The 23299-nt window shown below is 37.6% G+C and overlaps 1 protein-coding gene across 10 annotated transcripts in view; it reads right to left on the reverse strand.

The window, feature by feature from the left end:
* Positions 1 to 919: 919 nt before the first annotated feature.
* The window catches only part of dlg1b (discs large MAGUK scaffold protein 1b), a 147730-nt gene continuing 125350 nt past the window's right edge, over positions 920 to 23299 (reverse strand). For 6 of the 10 annotated variants that reach the window (XM_067454353.1, XM_067454358.1, XM_067454355.1 and 3 more), the window contains 13 exons: positions 21621 to 21777; positions 21344 to 21446; positions 19941 to 20055; positions 18952 to 19128; positions 17311 to 17377; positions 15476 to 15575; positions 12540 to 12581; positions 10522 to 10572; positions 10317 to 10418; positions 7879 to 8051; positions 6175 to 6284; positions 5802 to 5893; positions 920 to 2742 (listed from right to left, as the gene is read on the reverse strand). In XM_067454353.1, coding sequence (XP_067310454.1) covers positions 2636 to 2742; positions 5802 to 5893; positions 6175 to 6284; positions 7879 to 8051; positions 10317 to 10418; positions 10522 to 10572; positions 12540 to 12581; positions 15476 to 15575; positions 17311 to 17377; positions 18952 to 19128; positions 19941 to 20055; positions 21344 to 21446; positions 21621 to 21777 — 1396 coding nt within the window. In that variant the 3' untranslated portion in view covers positions 920 to 2635. Of the gene's footprint in view, positions 2743 to 5801; positions 5894 to 6174; positions 6285 to 7878; positions 8052 to 10316; positions 10419 to 10521; positions 10573 to 12539; positions 12582 to 15193; positions 15228 to 15475; positions 15576 to 17310; positions 17378 to 18951; positions 19129 to 19940; positions 20056 to 21343; positions 21447 to 21620; positions 21778 to 23299 lie in introns of all 10 variants that reach the window. The other 4 variants (XM_067454354.1, XM_067454364.1, XM_067454359.1 and 1 more) reach the window with 2 other exon arrangements.

The raw sequence follows: 23299 nt of genomic DNA on the forward strand, positions 1-23299 counted from the left end.
GGGATTGTTAACCCAAAAATAATAAATCCAACCCATTCTCATGAAAAACAACTTTTATGAGGTGATTTGTTTTGAAAAAATAATGTCTGGTTTCAAGAAGATCCATCCCCAAACCTAACCGTCAGTCAGTGGTCAGTATGCTGATAAGAAAATCAAAAAAATGAGATAGTATGAATTTATACAAATCAGCCACCAATTCACCAAATAGGTAAAAATTGCTAGTGTTAAAAAATGGTCATAATTTATTAACCCTATAATGTTGTTCCAAACCTATATAACTTTTCGTATAACTGGATATTCTAAAGAATGTCGGTAACCATTTTAACGACTACAGAATTCCATTGGACAAAAATATTCAAAATATCTTTTACATTCCACAGAAGAAATTAAACAGTACAGGTTTGGAACAACATGAGAGTGATGACAAACAACATTTTTGGGTGAACTAACCCTTTAATATTGTCTGGCTATCACCAGACCAAGCTCAATTTAAGACTGAACATTGGTCTGAGGAGTCTGCTCTGTATTTTCTACTGCACAAGAGGCGTGATAAATGAGTATAATTCATTTGACTCTATGTAATTGGATAGTCCTTTAACCAATCAGACCACAAGAGGCATGATAAACGGGCATCGATCCATTGCTCCTCTCTCCGTCACCATGTATCACACAATTGCGACTTTATAACTTGCAATTCTGACTTTATACCTCACATTTCTGACTTTATATCTCGCAGTTCTGACTTTATATCCTGCAATTCTGACTTTATAACTCGCAGTTCTGACTATATCTCACAATTCTGACTTTGTTTCTCACAATGCTGACTATTTATCTCAATTCTTGTTTTATATCCAAGCTATTCTGAGAAAAAAAAAACTGAATTGCGAGATGTAAACAATTGTGAGATAAAAAGTCGCAATTATCTTTTAAAATGTTTTATTCTGTTGTGGAAACAAGCTTCCATTCAAGTGATAACTTTCATAAATGTATCAATGTTTCCATAGCTGCAGATGGCATACCTAAATATACTTTTAGAAGCCCTCCATCTGAAGGAAGACTCACACCAGCACTGTGCTGTATGAGAAAGTTTTTGTTTTATTGTTCTTGAATTAACCATTCTCTTGTTCGTTTTGATCAATGGAATGAATCAGATCAGTAGGTTATATACACGTTTCTTTTTTTTCCAGTCCCAAAATGTCCCTAAAAAGCAGAGGTGTTGAGGTGGTAGAACAAGCAGTCTTAGTATAGAAAACAATCATGTCATAGGAAGAGCAGGCAGGACCCCCTCTCTCCGGGACGGCTTTAGAAAAAAAAGGAGTCTTTTTGGAGCTTCCTGCCGACCAGCGTCAGCCCTGTGAAGCTCTTCTTCCAACTGAGACGGTTTGTGTCTGAGAGGGGGGGCGGACAAAGCTTTCTTCTCCACACATGATGACTCTGATGCAGCACACTTGGAGCAGATGATGATGAAATGATGGGCAGAGAGGAGGAAGAAACAGAACTAACTGTAAATATTGTGTCAATAATCAGCTCGGCGGTTTTCTCTGCGGTCTCCTCGCTGCCCTGCATCCTGTCATTTGTTTCAGGAAAAATAAAAGGTGGTAACAGAAAAGGGAAAAAAATATATTCATACTTCTTTTGTTAAATATCTTGCTCTAATATACATTTTACAATGTCAAGAAAATAACTCCCATCATAATAGTGCTTAAGTAAAGCTCAATATAGACTTTTATTATAACAAAATAGGCAGTTTATGGAGGGTTAAATATCTGTTAAGATCTCATTGTACAATAAATTTCTTCCACATATGCGGTGGCATTTTATTGCCTCTTAAAAATAGCAGTTCCTTACAAATGGCAGACTTTCCTAAACCAAAGAGTTGAAAACATGTACTCTGTGTAAGACACTGATTGTAGACTCCGACATTCTAACGGTGGCGGCGCACGGACGTCTCGCACCTGTGCAGCGGGACATCTTCTACACACAATGGCTCTGTATCGCAGACAATTAGAATGAGGAGAACAATAAGCATGCCAATACAACAGTCAAGGGGGGAAAAGAAGTAAATAGATGATGACGAATGTACGAACCGTACAACAAGAAAGAAGGGCCGAAGAACACCTGGTCTTAAAAGCTACAACGTGCAAACTTTTGCCTTTTTGTGTGTTTCTCACCATTTCAACGAAACCATGCCCGAGACTCTGGCTCCACGTTACACAAAAACAACACGGAAACGAACGGGTAAAACGAAAAGAGACTTGTGTCGGAAAATCCGGATCACTGTCTTTGTCCTTACAAAGTAACCTCCCTTAAACATTAAGGAACTGTACCGTTTCCAAACCCCTGGTAAACAGATGCTGGTCTGGCATAGTTTTGCTTTCTGCAAGCATGGAAGCAGTGGGGATCTGAGGAGGACAGATCACCGTCTCTTGAAATAGCTACTGAGGAGCTCAAAGTCAGGAGGTGAAGATGTAGGACTGAACAGAGATCGAAGTACGTTGGATTAAGGAATTAATCTGTTGAGTGTATGCTGTCAGTTGGAGAAGCCCAACTGAGATTATCAAAAAGAAAAACAAAAATGACAGAATCAATAAATAAATCAGGCAGAGAAGAGGGGACGATAAACTCCTGAAGGCGCTCATAGTTTCTCCTTGGACTGTACCCATATGTATGGCCCAGACTGTTCCTCGATGATCTGCTTGACTTGATCGTAGATTTCTTCCAAAGTGTCCCCAAGAACAATGGCTGCAATGCAGAGACGATCACAGTCAGGTGACAGCAGAAAGAAACAAACAGCCGATACATGCATGCATACAACCATCATATAGACAAGCCAAGATTCTTACAGTTGAAATGGTGGAACAGTCAATAAGTGAGCCAAATAGCAAATGTATATATTTTGTAGGCGTTTTTTTAGTTTTAACATTTTAGCAGTGGTGCTTTAAAAGGGATGATTCAACTTCTTGGAGAGCAGAAGAGTCACATGGCCTCTAGATTTATAGAACAAGTGCATTTTAAATGCAAATTCCACAAAAAAAAAAAAAAAAAAACCCATAGATTATTTTGTCAACATAAAACCACGTTTTATAATCTAATAAGATATAAACTCTGCAAAAAAGTTAACGCCCTCTCACTTTCAGCTGCTTTTTTCAGCACATTTCTTAACATCTAAAAATAAAAAAGATACAACTGACATAACCTGACCAAATTTCTTAGACGTTTCACATCTGCAGTCCTCATGCCTCCTGCAGCAGGACTATGGCATGTTTGTTCACGCAGATAACCAGGGACCCTGGTCGTCTTCCTCCTGGTGTTTTACAGAGCCAGTAGAAAGCTCTCTTTAGTGTCCTAAGTTATTGTAACTGTGACCTTAATAGTCTAAACATTTACTCTTGTCAGAGGTTCTCTCATGCTGACTGTGTTCTAACAGTCTTACACGGATGGTAAAACCCTCTTTATCTCTTTTGAAGCACCGCTGCTACAGCCATCCAAATTCATAGCCAGCTGTGAGCAGTTATTATGCATAATCCATAGGTCTCTGGATTTGTGTGAAGACTTCATGTGCATTTATGTTTATGCATTTTATGCAGGCACGTTGATCCAAAGCAAAATACATTTTATCAGTTTGTATGTTCCCTGCAGGGCTTTAAAAAAAAATCTATCTATTCACTCCAAGGAGAACTAGTGTTTTATGAGTTGCTTTTGTAACATTTCTGTTCCAAAAATAACAATGTTATTTAAAAAAAAAAAAGTTTTTTTAGTTTGTCTATACTATATACATACAGCTTGAATTGAACTTAATACTAAGAGCTTGTCAAGTGGATCCTAAAATGAAGCGCCACACACATTTTTGGAGACTTTTTGCTTCTTTGCAGTGCAAGGACAAATAAATAACTGCCTCTTTGAATAAATATAGCATTTTCTTTATTTAAAAAACACAATGTTTTTAAGGCTAATGTTTTATGTATTTGAGTAGTGGAGAAGAGAGTCTTAAGCCCTATTCGGATGGTTATTGTTTCTCACGTGGAAGTTCGTAAAAATATATTTGCATGCCAACACAGTGATAAAACTCGTGCATTCGGATGGCGATTTATTCATGGTGGAAGAGCGAGTTTTGTGATCCTGCGCACCTGGGAATGCTATGGAAGTAAAACTGTGCCACTGGATTTTGAATTCTAATTTTTAGCACTGAATTTTTTGACATCGAATTTTTAACACTGAATTTTATTTTGCATCTAAATCAGACTTTGAATTTTAAAAGCCATCAAATTTCTAGCTCTGTTTTTTTGCCTATGACATTTTTTCAATGTTTTAAAAAAATTCAGTGTAAAAAGAAATTCAACGTCTCAAAAAATTCAGTGTTAAAAAATTCAACGTCTCAAAAGATTCAGTGTAAAAAAATTCAACGTCTCAAAAGATTCAGTGTAAAACTTGCTAACTAGTCATGGTTAATACAGCCTATGCACAGCACTTCATCCTTTATAACTTATAATATTTTGGCCAAATTTATTAAACGACAGTTAAAAAGTGCCCATTTAGCTACAATACATGTTGTAACCTGTAAACTGATGAAAACGTAATGCAGTGCAGTTAGTGCCTCAGATGCAGCCATTTTAATGATGAATCTCTTGACATTTGCTGATGAAAAACCTTGTAACTCCGTTTGAGCTTAATTTTGGTAAATTTGTTAATAATGTAATGCAGGTATCTGAACACAAATGTGTCACAATACTAACTTTGACAACATATTTTTTTAATTATTAAAAAAAGGTAATTTCAATATTATTATTTAATTAATTTTCCTGAAAAGTAGCAATTCTACACTAACCAGCAATTTTTGCAGGTTTAAACACACATACACAACACTGGATATAACCTGCCATTCATTTTCACTTCAATGTAATACTTTAATGTCTGGTCACATATTCTCTGACAAAATCTTGAATAATTAATAATAAACAGAATGATAAATAACATTATTTCAATCAAATAATGGTCAATGATAATTTCACATTTGTATGTTCTTGTTAAAGGGTTACTTCAGCGATTAGAATATGGCTTTGTATCAGTAGAAACCCGGGAGTATATTCGAATGATCGTGCTTCCCCCACTCATATCCCTGAGAGATTTATGTATTTTATTTCTGGAAAAAAATCCTCCGATGGCGCAAATTTTATCCTTTTGCGTCATCTGAGGATTTTTTGGTCAGAGGCTAAAAACTACAGCCAGCTATTTCCTATGTAGTGCTATTTCCGCATGTTTCAACCCACGCATGGTGGGTGGGATCGCACTCACAGCATTCGGCTCGGGCAGCTGCGGACATTCATGTAAACGGAGCGGTGCAGAGCAAAGTGAGTGTTTCAAATTCTCAAATTAATTCCTATGAAAGTTAAGCTTCCAAAGGCATGAACTGAAAACACACCAGACTGAACACGCACTGTGAATATATGCCGTGCCCGTGCTTACCTCACGGTGAATGTAATCTGACTCCTGCTGCGTTTGTGCCGTGACTCTCGTTCAATTCACTCACACGTTATTGAACAGACACGTTCAGTTTTTAATTGTAGTGTCTGTTTTCTAACTGAACTGATTTTATGAAAATGAGCGCGGTGGGAAAGTGATTCAGTAATCCAGCAGTGGCTTTGGTAATATAATGTAATGTAATATAATATAATATAATATAATATAATATAATATAATATAATATAATATAATATAATATAATATAATATAATATAATATAATATAATATAATATAATATAATGAATTGTTATATCAGTACACACAGAATGAGCAGACAGACCTGTGAAGTGCTCCATGAACTCCTGTTCCAGCTTCATGGCTCTGTCGTATGTCTTCCTGCCTTGTTCATCCGTCAGTCTTTTATTCATCTCCCTGAAGAGAGAGCAAACAGCATTGCCCTCTAATTACACACTGGGTTATATTACATTACTTGTGGGGTACAGAAAATCCTTTACGGATTAGTGATCTACTATTTGAGAAATAAATATATTTGACAGCGCCCCAATGCATTTGACAGGGTACAGCTTACAAAACGACACAATGGCAAACAGGGTAGAGAACAGACATCCCACCCTTTTATCAGCACCATAGTAATAAATAAGCTACTGATAGTGTGACATTGTTTTTGAGTTCTTTGTAAACTTTCTACTCACATGATGTTCTCCACCGATTTTGGTTTGATGAAAATAGCGATGGGGTAAAGCACAGCCACTTGCAGCCTCTTGATGGCGTTGCCTGATACATCTAGAATGCAGTGTTTGCCCTGAAGAGAGTTTTCATCTGGTTAGCAATAAGGATGCATATTATGCATTATACTTCTGTGTTGTCAGCAAGTGTGCAGGTGTTTAATGCATATTGTGCTTATTTCTCAAGAAATAATGCTAGACTCTAATTCCTAAATAACATGTGAACATTGAGTAATGACATTCAGATCTTTTTTTGTTGCCTGTTAAACAATGTATGTAGACTTTGTGTTGGTGATAAGGGCCCGGTTTCACAAACAGGGCTTAGATCAAGCCAGCATTAGGCCTTAGTTCAATTAGGGCATTTAAGTAGCTTTTATAAATGCGCCTTAGAAAAATGACTGGTGTGTATCTTGAGACAAAATAATGGCACTGACATATTTTAAGATATACTATATTGCCAAAAGTATTGGGACACCCCTCCAAATCATTGAATTCAGGTGTACAAATCCCTTCCATGACAAAATGTGTATAAAATCAAGTACCTATGCATGCAGACTGCTTCTACAAATATTTGTGTAAGAACGGGTCGCTCGCAGAAGCTCAGTGAATTCAAGTGTGGCATTGTGATAGGTTGCCACCTGTGCAATAAGTCGGTTTGTAACATTTTCTCACTACTAAATATTTTGTACGGTCAACTGTTAGTGGTATTACAACAAAGTGGATGCAGTTCAGAACAACAGCAACAGGCCGCATAAAATCACAGAGTGGGGGCATAGTGGGAAGCGCACAGCGTGCTGAAGTAGCTCCAGACCTCCAAACTTCATGTGGCCTTTAAATTAGCTCAAGAACAGAGTGTCAAAAGCTTCATGGAAGGGGTTTCCATGGACGAGCAGCTGCATCCAAGCCTTACATCACTAAGTGAAATGCAAAGAGTCAGGATGCAGTTGTGTAAAGCACAATGCCACTGGAGCAGTGAAACCGTGGAAACGTGTTCTTTGGAGTGATGAATCACGTTTCTCTGTCTGGCAATCCAATGGACGAGTCTGGGTGTGGCGGTTGCTAGGAGAACGGTACTTGCCTGACTTCAAAAGTTAAGTTTGATGGAGGAGAGATTATGGTGTGATGCTGTTTTTCAGGGGTTGGGCAATTTTGGTACATTTTCATGCTCCCAACTTTGTGGGAAAAGTTTTGGGACGGCCCCTTCCTGTTCTAACATGACTGCGCACCATAAAGACATGGATGAGCGAGTTTGGTGTGGAGAAACTTGACTGGCCAGCACAGAGTCCTGACTTAAACCCGATAGAACACCTTTGGGTTGAGCGGAGACTGCATGTCTGGCCTTTTCATCCAACATCAGTGCCTGACCTCACAAATTTGCTTCCAGAAGAATGCTCAAAATTCCAATAAACACACTCCTAAACCTTGTGGAAAGCCTTCCCAGACGAGTTGAAGCTGTTATAGCTGCAATGGGTGGGTCAACTCCATATTAAACCCTACCGATTTAGAATGGGATGTCATTAAAATGAATGTCCAAGTAAAGGCAGGTGTCCCAAAACTTTTGGCAATATAGTGTATGTCAGTGTAAGTTGCTTTCAATTAAGACATACATTTTAGTCCAGGACTAGTTGTAAGCCTTGTCTTTGAAACGGGGGGATGATTTAATAACCTCACCTTTTCCGCCACCTCTCTGACAGACTGCACACTGGTTCCATACAGGTGGTTGTTGTACTGGCCTGCCTCGATGAACTTGTGCTCCTGTATATCTTTCTCCATCTGCTCTCTGGACACAACAAAGTGGTAGTCTCTCCCGTCCACCTCATAATCTCGTTTCGGTCTCGTTGTATCTGAGATGGAAAGAAGCACATGCTACATTATTATGATTTTTTATTATTGTGGGTCTCAGTACACAGCCCCCAGTGTATGCTGTGCAACAATATTTAAAGGCCCATGAGTTTTAAGACATTTATTCTATAAGGATGCTCTCAATTACTTTTTTGGAACCTATTGCAGTGCTTCTCAAACTTGTCCTGGGGATCCCCCACCACTGTATATTTTGTCTCCCGGGACACACCAAGCCGAAGTGAAAGAACTAACAGCAATGACAGCCGACTGTTTTGTCGCCTCTCGTCGTCTGTGTCTCGGTCCAAAGGTATCAATAGTCTATTTTCATTCAAAACGGGTAACCGAACAAAAAGGGGCCCGACATTGCCTTATGGTCGACCATTAGCTTGGTATTTCCCGGCCTTTAAGGAGTGAATGGAAAGTGAATTTGGACACTAATGCCCTGTTTACACCTGGTCTTCAGATGCATTTCAGTTGATCGGGTTGGAGTGGGTGACGTGAAATACAGGTTTAAACTGGGTCTTAAACGTTTTGAGCTTGTTCACTTTTGATCAATTCCAGAGGTAGTTGAAAACACGTTGGACCGGATTGCTTTTGTAGTGTAAACGTTCATGTGATCGAATGCCGTCAAATAGCTGCAAAAGACGGCCTACTCTCCGCCTACTGACCTAATACGTAAATACTAAAAAAAGCGCGATAGCCAGACAGGACTTAACTTTCTCAACTGAAGACCCAAGTTTGGTTTGAAGACGAAAAACATACTAAGCAAATGTTCTCTCATCATTCCTGATTTCTAACACTGTCTAACAAAAGTTTTTCCGGCGTTGTCTTGCAGATGTCAGAGCAGAAACGAAAGCTGATGCTCTCTGTATACGTTTCGTTGTCTTTAGCGTATGTAAATTGCAAAAGCTTATTTTTGTCCATGTCCCAAAAGATATGAAAAAACCCACCCATTGACCCTCCTCTCGAAGAACTCATGACAGAAGTGGTTAAAAATGGACAAAGGAGACAGATTAAAACGCCAGGTGTAAACAGGGCAATGTATTTTGGATTGCTGGTTGAATAATAAAAAAATTTGCAAACTGGCAGCTCCAGTAAAAAGTAAAAGATTTATCTCAAACTCTATCATGTAAACTAGCATTTATAAATCTTAAAGATGCTGTCCGTAACTTTTTTTGTGTTCAAGATTCACAAAAAATATATAATGAGAATGTGCAACATGAATCCATTTTCCAAACTATGTTATTGTCTTACCTTGAATAATTATGGTACACTTATATTAACAGTTTATATCGGGATTATTTCAGGGCAGATTGGTAGGTACTGCTGCAGAGGGTACTGCTGTACTCGCCATAGACTTAAACAGAGAAAAGTAGCTCTGGCTACAATGTTCTTCCACAAGACGCATGGAGTTCTGTTTATTAACAGCTAAAAAGTTACAGACTGCAGCTTTAACTAAACTGTTTAATAATCCATTTAAAAGGAATTTATACCTGTATGATATTACACTGTAGCCACATTAGATCAGCGGTTTGGAAAATGGATGGATGGAAGATTCAGCCATTGCGTTTACATCAGTTGTACACTCGTTACTATGGTGCATTGTGGGATTGAATGAGTGCACTCAATAACGTCCATTATGGTATCAGACACCATTACAAATGACTGTCCCCTTAAATAGTGCCCTATTTAAGGGCATGGGTGAGATTTCTGACACAGCCTTGAATTGGGTGTGTTCAATGATGAAGCAGAGTGCAGTGGTAGGGGTGTCTCCAGGACAGGTTTGAGAAGCACTGAGCTATAGTAGTACGTATAATTTTTTCTCTTATCTACTATCGTCTGTACAACAAACTTGCAAATTTGATTTGTTTATCTGAACATACAACATGCAAGAATATTTGGAACTGTGAAAATGTTAAAATAAGGTGAGTGTGGAGTGTATTCTGTATTCTTAATGCATGTTTTAATCAAATTGTTGCATTTTGAAGGGAAAGTAACTCAATCACAGAGATTCACAGTTAAATATCCTCACTTGACCATATGGTCAGATTTATTGTGCTACTAAGCAAACCTCTATGAATAATAATTAACATTAGTACTAGTAGAATTGTATTAAAACATCTAAAAAAAGAAAAAAGAGAGAGAAATTCAACCATGTCAATCTAGTCTGAACTGCTTTTCTCATTTGACAAGCTTGCAAACTGTACTGTAATATACACCCACCATATCATCTCATCAGCTCATACACACACTGTATAGATACTCACGGGGAACACAGGAGCCAAATTTGTCAGGGAACTCCGATATCAGGTCATCGTTTACTCTGTCTTTCATCGGACCCAAGATAATCACTGGTCGTGAGTAGTTCACTGTGGAAGGGCCATTCATAAAAAAATCAATTGCGTTTGCCTAATTGTTCATGTTAAATCTCATGGGTTAATATTGCCGTTGTAGAGAATCATTAGCATTTACCTTCCTGCTGACAGACTGGCTCATAAGACAGCACGTATTCCTCTTGACCACCTGAGAAATGAACACACAAGCATACACCGTTAAGCTTAGAAAAAGCATCGCTTTGTACAATTCATAATTTGGTTTGTTATCGTTTTTAGACAAACAACTCCAGCCAAGCATATTAATTGACTAAAATCAATGCAATGATTTCTGCTCATGCATTACTATTGAATGTGGAAATTGCAACAGTACAGCTATGCGGGATCCACTTGTGGCCGCTAGAGGTCCTCTGTGCCACACAAATGAATAGTGTTAAGGCAATGGAGTCCTCCGTCATGGTTGGTATGAGACTGTCATAATGATTAAACTGGAGCTCTTTCTGTGGATCTCAGCAGGCCTGATTGCCTAAGGCTGACTGCCCGCCTGGGCACTATGAGTTAGAGGCAAATAAATGAGTGAACATTGTCCTTTAAATTTAAGCGTAGAACTTTTAAACATCTGTGACATGCTTGTGCTGTTTATTGCATCATGTTGTAGTGTACCGTGTACTTAAAATATGAAATATTATGCATTTATTTCCTCCCCGCAAGAAAACAATGTAAAATAAGTTAGTGCAGAATTAACTGGCTGTTTTTGTTAGTTCACATGTATGAAAGATCACAAAGAAAACAACTAAGGAAATCACACAAACTATACAGCTGTAGACTTGATTCACAGGACAAGCCTTTGAACTGTAGGGCTGTGCTAATACAATCAAATACTGATTATACTATTACAATTCTCAACATTGTCAGTACAGGTCTGCATTGTATGACATCGTTCTCCAGCAAAAATGTATTTGTGAATGAATCGCTGTCATGGAGATACATTGCGCTGTGCCGTCGCTATACCATTTCCATATCACTGCAAACTACATAAATGCTGAAGTAATGACAACTTAACATTTACTAAAATATCAGTATAAAATAAATTGCTACAAAATTAAATTTATTTATTTATTTACTTGTTCTGCTGATCAAAAGTTTCATACAGGTTTGTTACAAATACATTTGAAATGAGTCTCTTATGCTCACTAAGATACAGTTAAAACAGTTTATTTGTGAAATATTATCACAATTTAAAATAACAATTTTTCTATTTTAATACATTTCAGAGAAATTCATTTATTCCTGTGATGAAGTCTTCAGTGTCACATGATCCTTCGGAAATCATTCTAATGCTGATTTGCTGCTCAATACATTTGTTATTATTTGTACCACGTTTATTATTATTATCAATGTTGAAAACATTGGTGCTTAATATTTTATGGAAACTGTTGTACCTTCCCCATCAATTTTTAATGATCTATATTTGCATTCATAACTGACTGTTAAAGATGCAGCTTGTTTTATACTTGCATAATCTGTGATCAGACACTTTTGTGAGGTGCCATAGTGGACAAAAGCGTTAACCATACCCCACCACCTGTCTTGCTCCTTTGCTACAATATCATTGATGGTCCCATTACGATGCTGCGATGTATAGAATTGTTACTCAAAGGGTCTTGTATCATGCAGTAGACGGTGATGCCCTGCTCTAATGCACTGTAGTGCTGTTCACAGCGGTGTGTAATATCTGGCCCCCACGAGACGGCATAGTAATATCTTTAGAGAGGCTTTGATATAGAACCACTGTGACTCTGACTGTCTCTGACAGAGAGAGGGCAAGGGCAGGGAAGTGATGGGGGTGCACTGTTGCTATGGAGACTGGCGGAGGGCTCACTGATTGATTTTGGTATTGTATCTGTGTGGCTTCTGGAACATTACCCAGCCTGCCTCACTGCAGTGCTGCTCTGTTGAAGTGGGGGGCGATGTCAATTCTTAAAAAGTCCAGAATAACCTTCTTGCCAATTTATTTACTTTCATATTGTATTATTAAATGGATCTCCCATACATGTTAATTCATAGCAGAGAGGAAGAGAGAGAGAACAGTGTTAAATGTGAGAGAAAAGCAGACGAGACCGACGGATGAAGGACACAATGGAAAGAAGAACTTACGGTAACTACTCTCACTATCACTTGCATTAGAGGTGACATTCTCTGAAATCATAATAGAGGGAGAATGGATGATGAAAATCAAAACATGATGATGCATGAGGTGACTTCAAATAAGAGAGGAATAGCAACCCTGAGTCTCTGCAAAGTGGAGGAGTACAGACACACACCACTGAGGGACACAGTACACCTTCTGAGAATCTTTATGCCGACTGTGTCACCTTAATTTAAAGACCACATGAAAATCAAATGTTTTGTCCAAACAAGTTGGGGTCATGTGCTACTATACTCTTAAAAGTTGACAAAGTTAATTAGCACAGGGGTTTTCAAACTGTGATCCCCGGCGGAACGCAAGCTTGTGCTTTGTAGAAAAGTTCATGAAAAATTAAGAGTAAACATGTTAATTTATAATAATAATAGTAGTAAAAATAATAATACAAATATCAAATAAATCAATATACTGTTTCATTCTGCTTTCTAAACACTAGTCAGAATTCATAATCTTAATCACAATTATTTTCTACTATCAGACATTAGCTTCATGTTTCTTACCAGGTTTATTTTACAATAAATAACTAAAATTAGTGTTGATAAAATACCCTATAAATTGGAATAAAAACTGAAAAAAGTAAACAAATGAATCATTTCTAGCAGCAAATGTTAATCTAAACAACAGAAAAGGGTTTAAGCACACACTCACGCACTACCGGCGTCTTCGCTGACTAATGCAGATTTAAAATATTGACTCATCTTGCATGCGCAGACACATTCAAAGTTTTGCTAAAAAATGCTCTCTAGAGTGAGAATTAATTTCCTTTCTGAAGGCGTCTTCATCCATATTAGTGAGGTTTTATTGAGTTGGGATGTAAACTAAAAGCTACTGGATGACACACAATGTCCTGATTCAAAGCAAAATCTGTCAACAGGGTCATTCCTTAATTGCATTGGCAGTGGTGTTCTGAAATTATTTTTATGCATATTTATTTGAGAGATTTCATGTGTAAAAAAAATCTGCATATTCCCGCAATACCTCAAAGAGGTAGTATCCAGGGATATAAGTGCCTTTTGTTTTAAACAAATAAAATGGTTGTATTGTGATTTAGACTGAAATTGTATTTCATGATTGTGAAAATTACCGTTTTACTAAAAAACATTTTTGTCCCCCAACTTCACATCAGTGGTGTTACAGTTATGAATGTTGCCAATTTAAGAAAAGAGGTAATTGTAATTGGACTACTTCCTGTGTGTAAAGGTCATTGCAGGTGGTTGATCTAAGGTATGTTGGTTCTTATTAATTTTCATAAATGTTGCTAAAATTCTAACAATATCATGTAGTGCACTTTATTAGAGTCTGCAGTGTTACACTGATAACTTGCAGATTTTTACATATTTTAATAAAATTTTTTATAAATTTGTTATTTTATTATTACTTATTAATATTTGTAAAACATCCCCAGCTGTTAAAACCATAATGATGACAGCCTCCATTTTAGAAAAGTCTAGATCTGTGTTATTTGTGGTGTTACATGTTCTATTTTTTTATTTTTTTAAAAAATCACAGAATTCGCTTTAGGACATTCATAATCATATAATTGTATCACTTTTATCAGATATGGCAAAATTATGTTCTGCTGAAAAGCAGCGTCTTTATAGACAGCATAGACATGTAGACCTTGCTGTAAGTCTATGGTGTTACATTAAATCTGTGGTGTTACTTCAATATGTAAATATAAAGGTACCCAAGACCATTTTTCATGTCTTTTTTAAAATAAAAACAAAAACATCTCTTGTTGGAAAGAGGGGCCAAAATGAAACCTTTTAACACCTGTTAAAACTGTAATTTTAACAAAGCAGTTAAACTGAATTCATAGTTTTTAAAAATATATATAAATTATTCCGTAAATTTGCATCTTACATTTCTGTTTGTTTGTTTTTCAGGTTCTTAAACTAGTACGTTTAAGAACCAGAAAAACAAACATACAGAAATTTACTTAAAATACTGGTAAAACCACAGACATAATGCTTGTGGCACCAGTATCTGATTTTTTTCATCATTTTGTTAACCCCTAACGCATTGTGAATTTCTGTTTGTTTGTTTTTCTGGTTAAGTCATTAAGCTTTCATTTTACTAGATATAGCATGTTAAACTAATCTTAAATACATAGCATTACATTTTATTATTTGCAAGTAAAACATGATTTTTTACAAATGGTGTGTCTTGTTTGTCCCTGCAATTGAAGAATGACCCAACACAGAAAAGAAAACCGCACCCGTCAAGCCATTACATAGACTATTTGAGGAGTTAACAGTAATTAGATAAAAGCTTTACTATCTAGAGTGTATTAGGGCAAATACATATCAGATCAATGGATCTCAGTAGAACATCATGAGGGGAGATTCCACAGAGAACAGTGAGAAAGAGAGTAGAAAACAACCTTTCACCTCCACCATCAACAGTAGAAAGAGAACATAGTTTTATTCTGGTACTTTAAGTGTGTCTGGAGAATCTCTTGAGCTCTGGGACAAACTAAATGTGCCCTCTAAAGAAAGATCAGTGTGAATTATGAGAGTGAGGAATGAGAGATGCGAGAGGAAGAGAGATAGAATGGAGGTCTGGTCCAAAGGTGACCAAGTGGACATCTACATGGGGAACTTACTCTGGCCTTTGGATAGCATGTCATCTGGGTTGTCCTGTGGAGCGGTCAGGAAGGGAGCAACGAGAGAGACAACAACCACAAGAGTACATGGGTTACTGAGACACTCTAAGGCCTGGTCCAGCCACTGGACACAGCAGGCACCAAGCTTTCTCTGTCCACTGTCTGTCTAAAGTAGGCTCTAATGCTTGCTGTGTCCAGTAGAGCAGTGCCCACCTCTGTCCTTATGACCTGCTGCCCTATTCTTGCCCAACATTGCGCTGGAGTGCCACTTTCTGTACTTACGGTCCACATCGCTTGTTTCCTGCTCACTCGCCTCCTTGTTCTTGTAGAAGGGGAACTTGCGGGAAAAGAGGTTCTTTTTACGCTTGTCATTGAGGGACTGCTGAGGAAGAGAAGGAAGGGGAGGGCAAAAGAAAAGAAGGGAAGGGAAAAAGGGCTGTCTAATGTCCATATGGAAAAAAATAAAGATGACTGTTTTGCTCTTGGCTTTGTGATGATTTGATCAAATGCCCCTGGCATTGTAAGATACATTTGACGATCAATGTCTTATTGATAGGTGTTAACTCAATTAATGGAAGACATCAAAGAGTAACAATTGTACATGAAATGCATGATAAACTGAAGTGGACAAATAAATGGATTTGAGTCAAAGACTCAAAAAAAGCTAGCAGCAGGAAATCTCCAAGCATTCAGATTTGCATGCAAAGGGTAAGAAGCGCTGTGACTGTGCCAGAAGCATGTGGAGGCCTAAAACTGCTTTGGTTGTGGCTGCTTCCTTATCAGCAGCAACACACCACAAAACAGAGCAAGTTGGGATGATTTCTGTTTTCAAAATATATTATGAAATCCTTTGCTGTCAACAGAGCCAGTATGTGAAATGATCCAAGTAATGCTAACTACATGGCTCTGTTCTGTACATGGCTCAGCGATGATGCACCAGGACTATCGGTGCATTTTCATTCTTACGCAGTGATTAGTTATAGGCCTGGTTGTTTGCACTGCAACACTGTGAGTTACTGGAGAGAAGTGCATGGTAGGCAGAAGGAGGAAAGTGTGAGGATGAAGGACAGGAGAGGAGGAGGTGTGTCATACAGGAGCAGTCCGGCATCAATGGCAAGCGTATTTGTCCTTCGTTTTCCTATCATGCATGTTTTGTTGGGCTGTTAGATAATCTGGCGTTTTGACTTCTATGCCTTCTATGTATTACAGTATTGTTATATGTGTTATATAACATATGGTCGTTTTTGGGTCTGCAACAATTGCAGCTACGCATGCTGTTAATTTAGACCGGACCATTCACATGGCAGACTGATTAGTAAACGTCATCCAGGATATTACATTCCACTGAATGCACTGACTGAGCATTATTACATGTGAGTTAATATAAAATGGTTCAACTTTCACAGAGGTAGGAAGATCATCAAACACTAATTTGTAAAGTAATTTAAAATGCATTTCAATGTCATTCTAGGTACACAATATAAGCAACAAAGAAGCATAGTTCTAATCCCTAGCGAGTTGCCTATTTCAACAGCATTTTAGACACTGTAATCCTCTGGTTGATGCATAAGGAAGGAAACAACATGGTATGCTGCTTTCTAAGATACCTTGTTTTGCCCAAAATCTACTGCAGCATCACATGTACACCACCAATGGAATTAATAAAAACATTTTTAAAAGAAATGAAAGCATTTAACTAACGAGGATGCATTAAATGAACATTTATGTTACAAAATATGTTGTTTTGATGCAGAGAATACAATCCCAGAACACACTGTGAGCTCAACTTTATTCAAGATGGCAAACAAGTTGAGAGAAATGTTGATTAACAGCATAGAAAATCCTAACACAACTATACCCAATAACCTTGACCCAAATTGACCCAATATTTGTGTGTGCTAGGTATTTTCTCTTAATAGTATTCTTGTCTGCTAACAACAAAATTGAAGTGTCAAGTTTCTTGTGGTTCTTTATTAATGGGACACTGAAAAGTGTTGCAAATCAGTCAGGTTCATACAGAATGTGTTCTCAGAAGTAAGCAACTCGCTGGGTTTGAGAACGGAATATTGTTCATATCTATATAGGTACTATATGCATGTATGAAAAGGTTCACTTACCCCTTTTTCTCGTGACTTGGAGTTAAATTTAACTGTCTTTAACCTGGCTCTCTCCTTCTTCTCCACTCTAGAGAGAAAACACAAGGAATTTATATAACAATAGCTGTTATCCACTTTTTATTCAATCTTCTTCATCAGAACATCCCGGATGCGTTTTGGGTGACCGGAACACAAGTCGACCTCTTGCTGAGATTTTACTTTTGTTACTTGTTTATATGTACTCATTTATTTAATAATAAATTACTCAGTTACTTAAATTTATTATCACAGAAAATGAAATCATTGTCTTCCATTTTAAATGAAAAATGGCATTTTTAAACCATGAAGGTGGATATCACACAAGCAATGTGCAAACTCTGCACTAGATAGTGGAGAAGTCTCAAGCCAATTATTCCCTACAGAAAGTGAAAGTAAAAACTGGCCAAACTTATATGCAATATAATAATCGATTGGTGCAACCCAGCACAGAGGGTTCGCGACTATGCCATTGTGAAGGGCTAAGCGATATCCACCAGGTACGCCATCAGAGCGATTAACTGTTTTATCCAAATCCATATGAATGGCCCATTTAATGTTCAGTACTGCAACGGCCGACAGTCTCATAGTGTTTCTCATGTATGTTTTCAGTCGGTGCAAGCATGAATAACTTAGAGGTTGCTAACGTTCATTGGACTGTGGACTAGCTCCGAATCTCTAAGTAGCAAGTTTTTCTTGCTTGCGCCATTTAACAGGCCATTGATGTGGATTTGGATATCGCTCAGGACATGCGCTGTCTAGGGAAGCCAGACTAACCGCTCCAAATTGCAGTGGAGCTGATGGCTGACATTGGGAATTTTCATCTTTTCAATGAGTGACACTTGTCTACTCAGTTATCCGTCCTCAGCAATTCCTGTCAACTTCTGAAACTCTATGACTACAATAAACTGATGGCGATATGGGGGGTTTGCTTTCATATTGTAAACACTCATGTGGTTGAATGCATTTGAACAGCCACAAAAGACGGTCTACTCTCCGCCTTCTGACCTAATGTGAAAGCAGGCGGGATTAAAACTTTGTCGGATTAAGACCTAAATTTGGTTTGAAGACGAAAACGTACCAAGCACAATGTTCTCTCACCATTCCTGATTTCTATCACACTCTCGCAGTGTTCGTTGTGATCTTGTGGCTGTCAGAGCAGAAAGGAAATGGCTGATCTCCGTATGTTTTTCTGTCGTCTCCGGTCATGTTCATATGTAAATTGCGTGAGCTTTTTGCGTCTATTACAGATCTGAAAAAGCCCATACATTTACCCACCTATAGAACATCCCCCTCAAAGAAATCAGGACAGAAGCGGTTGAAAGTGGACAAAAAGAGACAGATTAAAACAGGTATGTTTCTCCCTCGTCTACTTGTGATCCGATTGACCAAAACCCATTTAATATCAGGTGTATTTTGCACTATTTATGCACTTTAGGCTACGGAGGGTAAGTTATCAGCTAAACACACCCAGTCAAAACATTCTTGAGGATTTCATGAGGAATGCTGCTGGAGGACCTGTGATTGTGATATTATTTAGTATGAATACAAAGTTTACAAAGTAAACCTTAAAATACCCGTGTGTGTTTACTCGTATGTTTGTTTTTATACGCTTCAATCTCTCACCTTATCTTGCTGGGAATAACGCCCATTTCCTCCACCTCTCCTTGAGGAGTGACCTGCCGTGCCTGCCACCACTCATCATCTGAAGCATTCACTACGTGTAGGATGTCCCCAAATTTGAAGTTCAGGCCCTGGCTAGGCAGCCCTGAGTCCTTAGTTTTATCATAATCAAACAGTGCCCTGCAGAAAACAGGAAAAACAGACAAGATACTTGATGCATGTAGTGAAGTCTGACAAGGTGATTTAAAAATGGCTTATCCATTTAAATCAGAAGTGTTACTACATTTAAGGCCTGTTCACACCTAAAACGATAACTATAAATGTAAAGTTGTAATGATCGTTCTAAATATAAAAAAAAGAGCAGAGTTCACACCACAACTATACCAATAATGGCACAGAGAAACTAAACTATATCAGAATACATCTGCTTTAAAGGGGTTGAGCATTTAAAACAACAGACAACAAAACCGCAGAACGCAATTAGAATAAACAGAATATTATTGTCCGTTGGTGTGGATGCTTATATAGTTTTTTATTGTAGTTTTCATTCTTGGTCCGAATTGGCCTTTAAAGTTGGCATGAAACAGAAATTGCGTCTTTTCGTCCCTAGCTACAGTGAAGAATGTCTGAGTGAAATGGCTTCTTGAATGAAAAAAAAAATCTAGGGCAGCACTTGATTTCCATCAGGAATTGATTGGAACATTGGATTGCTGTCGTTAGTTAATTGCTGCGATCTCATGTAAGTGACAGGTTGCTAGAGGAGATGTTTTATTGCCCAGCCCTTGTGTACTGTTCACATCATCAGAGATGTCATGGCAAGGGGGGAGGGGGGAAATTAAGTTTTTTAAAATAATATTACATGGGCAATAAAAAAAAAAAGAACAAAACAAAAAAAAGTGCATTGGTCCATTTTGATTTCATTGTCAATAAGATTTGTCAGTTTTGCTGGTGACCAGTCCCTTTTAGCATATTGGTGAATATCTCTCCAGTACCTGACGTATAGTGATCTCTTCTGATTGGTCCTCAGGGATCCTGAGCCTGAACTGATGCTACTGTTCATCATCTGCTCTCTTAGGTCATGGATCTTGGCTTCAAATCGGCTGTACTCTGAAACACAAGGCCACAAACATCAATACTGCCCATCTCCCAGAATGCTGCTGTTGAATGCAGTCATAAGACATCTGTGTGTATGAGGGAATAATAGAGAATATTTGTGTATAAAAAAATGCAGTCTTAAACAAAACTCATGATCAGTATAATACCAATATCCACAATGATGGTCTATTTATGATATTTGATGGGTTTATATTTAATCCGATTTCTGTATTTATTGTTTTTTAAAAAGTAATGGGATACTAATCCCTTTAAATGCAATGAAACCACAATATCTACTATACAGAATGTGAGTCTGTTGCCATTAAAGCCACAATATGTAATTTTTTCTCCACTGGTTGTCGCTTGTTCAAAGCAAAGGCGTAGCTTGATGACACCTTGATTTCGCAGAGCTTTTATTATGCCGCAGGTGACTGCTTCTGCTTCTTCCGCTAATGCGTATGCGTATGTGTTTTTATCATATTAGATACATTATTTGAGTGTGTTGAACTTTATGTTATAATGCTTCTCTGTGCTTTTGCTCGGCTGCAACTATGAGACACTTGTTGCACACTGCAGTAAGACAGATCGATATTAGGCATGGTGAAACATGGTACTCTTTAAATCATGAAAACAAGATTTAAAGTAACTCTGTCGAATTATATAACAATGATTCGATTTCTATCGATGAATGAATGTTTCTCACCTGTCTAAAAAAACACATCATATATTAAAGTGTCTTTGGTGTTTTCATGGTTTCTACAAAATAAAAACCGAAATCGTGGGTAATGCGGGTATGATGTCATTGATAGGCAACACACGGACACAATCCATATCCTGGTTCCAATTGCTTATTTCTCTGGATAAATGCTCTTGGAAACATTTGGGATATTGTAAGTATACAAGTCAATAAAATATATAACATTGTTCTAGTGGTTTTTGTATATTTTAATCCAAAATGTTTACATATTGTGCCTTTAAAAGCACATCTTTTTAAGAGGAATGCAGGAAAGATCAACACAAATTTACTGGCATTGTTAATAGTATAATAAACGGTCTGTAGGACGAGTTGTACAGTCAGCTTTGGATGATTCAATATCCAAATCTAATTTTTATGAGTTCTATTCAAGACCCTAACCTGACTTGGATGGCTATAAAACTGGAGTATTGGTTTATTGGCTTTTTACTTCTCGCAATAACACAGCTAAGAGACTCCTGCTGATCGTTGATTGATTTCTGGTTTGTTTTTAATGGGTGATCAAAATGATTGACATGGCACTGTTTTACATTGAGAAAGACTCACCCTCTGGTCTATACTGGGCAACAATGGTGACCGTTTGTCCAGCGTTCTTAAGGGCTGCAGCAGCCTGTTCGTGAGTGGCACTGCGTAGGTCTATTCCATTCACCTAAGAAAGGGACAGTCATTTTTAACTCAATAAGGCAAGCGATATGATAGTTGTCTGCAGGCTGTTCAGCCCTAAGCTCATTATACCTTGTGAATACTGTAAGTAATACTTCTGATTAGAAGCTCATCTTTAATGTGACAGGGTAAGGTTTCAATGGCCAATAAAAATACTCACAGACACCAAGCGGTCTCCTTTCCTCAGCTCTCCACACAGGTCTGCAGGACCTCCAGCCAGGATGAAGGAAATAAATATGCCCTCTCCATCCTCTCCACCCACTATGTTGAAGCCAAGCCCTGTAGAGCCTCGATGCAGCACCACCTTCCTGGGTTCCCTGCATAACCAAAAAAAACAAAACAAAACATGTCCTTATAGACTGACATAAATACTAAATGTACAGACTCATATAGAATCATACAAAAACTGTTCATCGAGTCGGAAAAAAATGAATTACATTTTCCTAAATCAGGGATCAGTACATTTGGAATCAATAAAAAGTTGCTGTTTGGGTTTAAATATGGATCATTATTGCAGTGATTATTTAGTTTCTAGCATGTTAAAGGTTTAGATACACTTCTTTTAATTCTAATTGATGGTGTGTGTCGCTTTTCATTTTTTAAACAACCATGTAGGAAGACACTTCGTGTCCATATTCCAGGATGACAATGCCAAGATTCATAAGGGTTAAAATTGTGAAAGAATGGTTGTAAGGGAGCATGAAGAATCATTTTCACACACCTTGAGTCCAGACCTTAAATTCATTGAAAGTCTTTGGGATGGACTGGAGGAGACCAAATAATGTATGCACCTCTTGATGGAAATAACATCACAGCATTTATTTTCATCAAGAGGTGTATTCCTTTTAGTCAAGATCTTGTATTGACAAAGCAAGATTTAAGCACTCGGTCAAGTCTCCTCTAGCACATCCCAAGACTTTCAATAAATTTAAGTTCTGGATTCCCTCCCAATAATTCTTTTACAATTTGATCCTTATAAATCTTGGCATATCATCCTGGAATATGCCCATGATGTGTCTTCCCAAATGTTAGTTTAAGAAATGAAAAGCTACACATTCTATCAATTAGCTTTAGAAGAACTGAAAATCTGTTGGCAATCATATAACATGCTAGAAACAAAATAATCACTCCAATAATGATCCAATCATTGACTCTTAATCAGAGTCATATACATACGTAGTGTATTTTAAACTGTAATTTATTTGTGTGATGGCAAAGCTGTCTCCAGTTTCATGTTACAACAGTGTCACACTATAAGTGCCTTGGATATCTTGCTTTTGTATGTCCATAGTGCATTACTGTATATGTGATTTACAAACTGAGAGGAAAGTAATTTTCATTTTTTGTGGTAATCGATATTATGCCACAATAATAAATGTTCCTTTAAGAGTGCAGGACCAATGTATATAAAAGGCCTCTTGGAGGCACTGCTGGTCAAGTTCTACTCTACTGCACACAGCCTTTTCTACTAACTAAACCATCAAAAATCCCTGTGGCTATCTTACAGTACTGATATCTTACAATATACAATAATACAATATAAAATGTAAAGTGAAAAAACATTTTATCACATCTGCTTCTGCCTATTAAATAGAACAACAACAAAAACAACACTGAACACACGGACATCTAGAATGGGACACAAGCTCCTTTCAGGCTACTTTGTACTATATGCTTGATGATTGTGCTAAAATTCAAATCCTCCCGTACACCTAAATGGTCAGATTAATAGAATCGTTTGTTCTGTTGGATTACAACAATCTTGTTTATTCATTTTCTGGCAAGCTGGCTAAGAGGCTTGATGACGTGCTGCGGTTCTTATGAAAATGAACCAACACG

Source organism: Pseudorasbora parva, chromosome 9 (assembly GCF_024679245.1).
Source record: "Pseudorasbora parva isolate DD20220531a chromosome 9, ASM2467924v1, whole genome shotgun sequence".
In the NCBI taxonomy this organism is placed as follows: domain Eukaryota; kingdom Metazoa; phylum Chordata; class Actinopteri; order Cypriniformes; family Gobionidae; genus Pseudorasbora; species Pseudorasbora parva.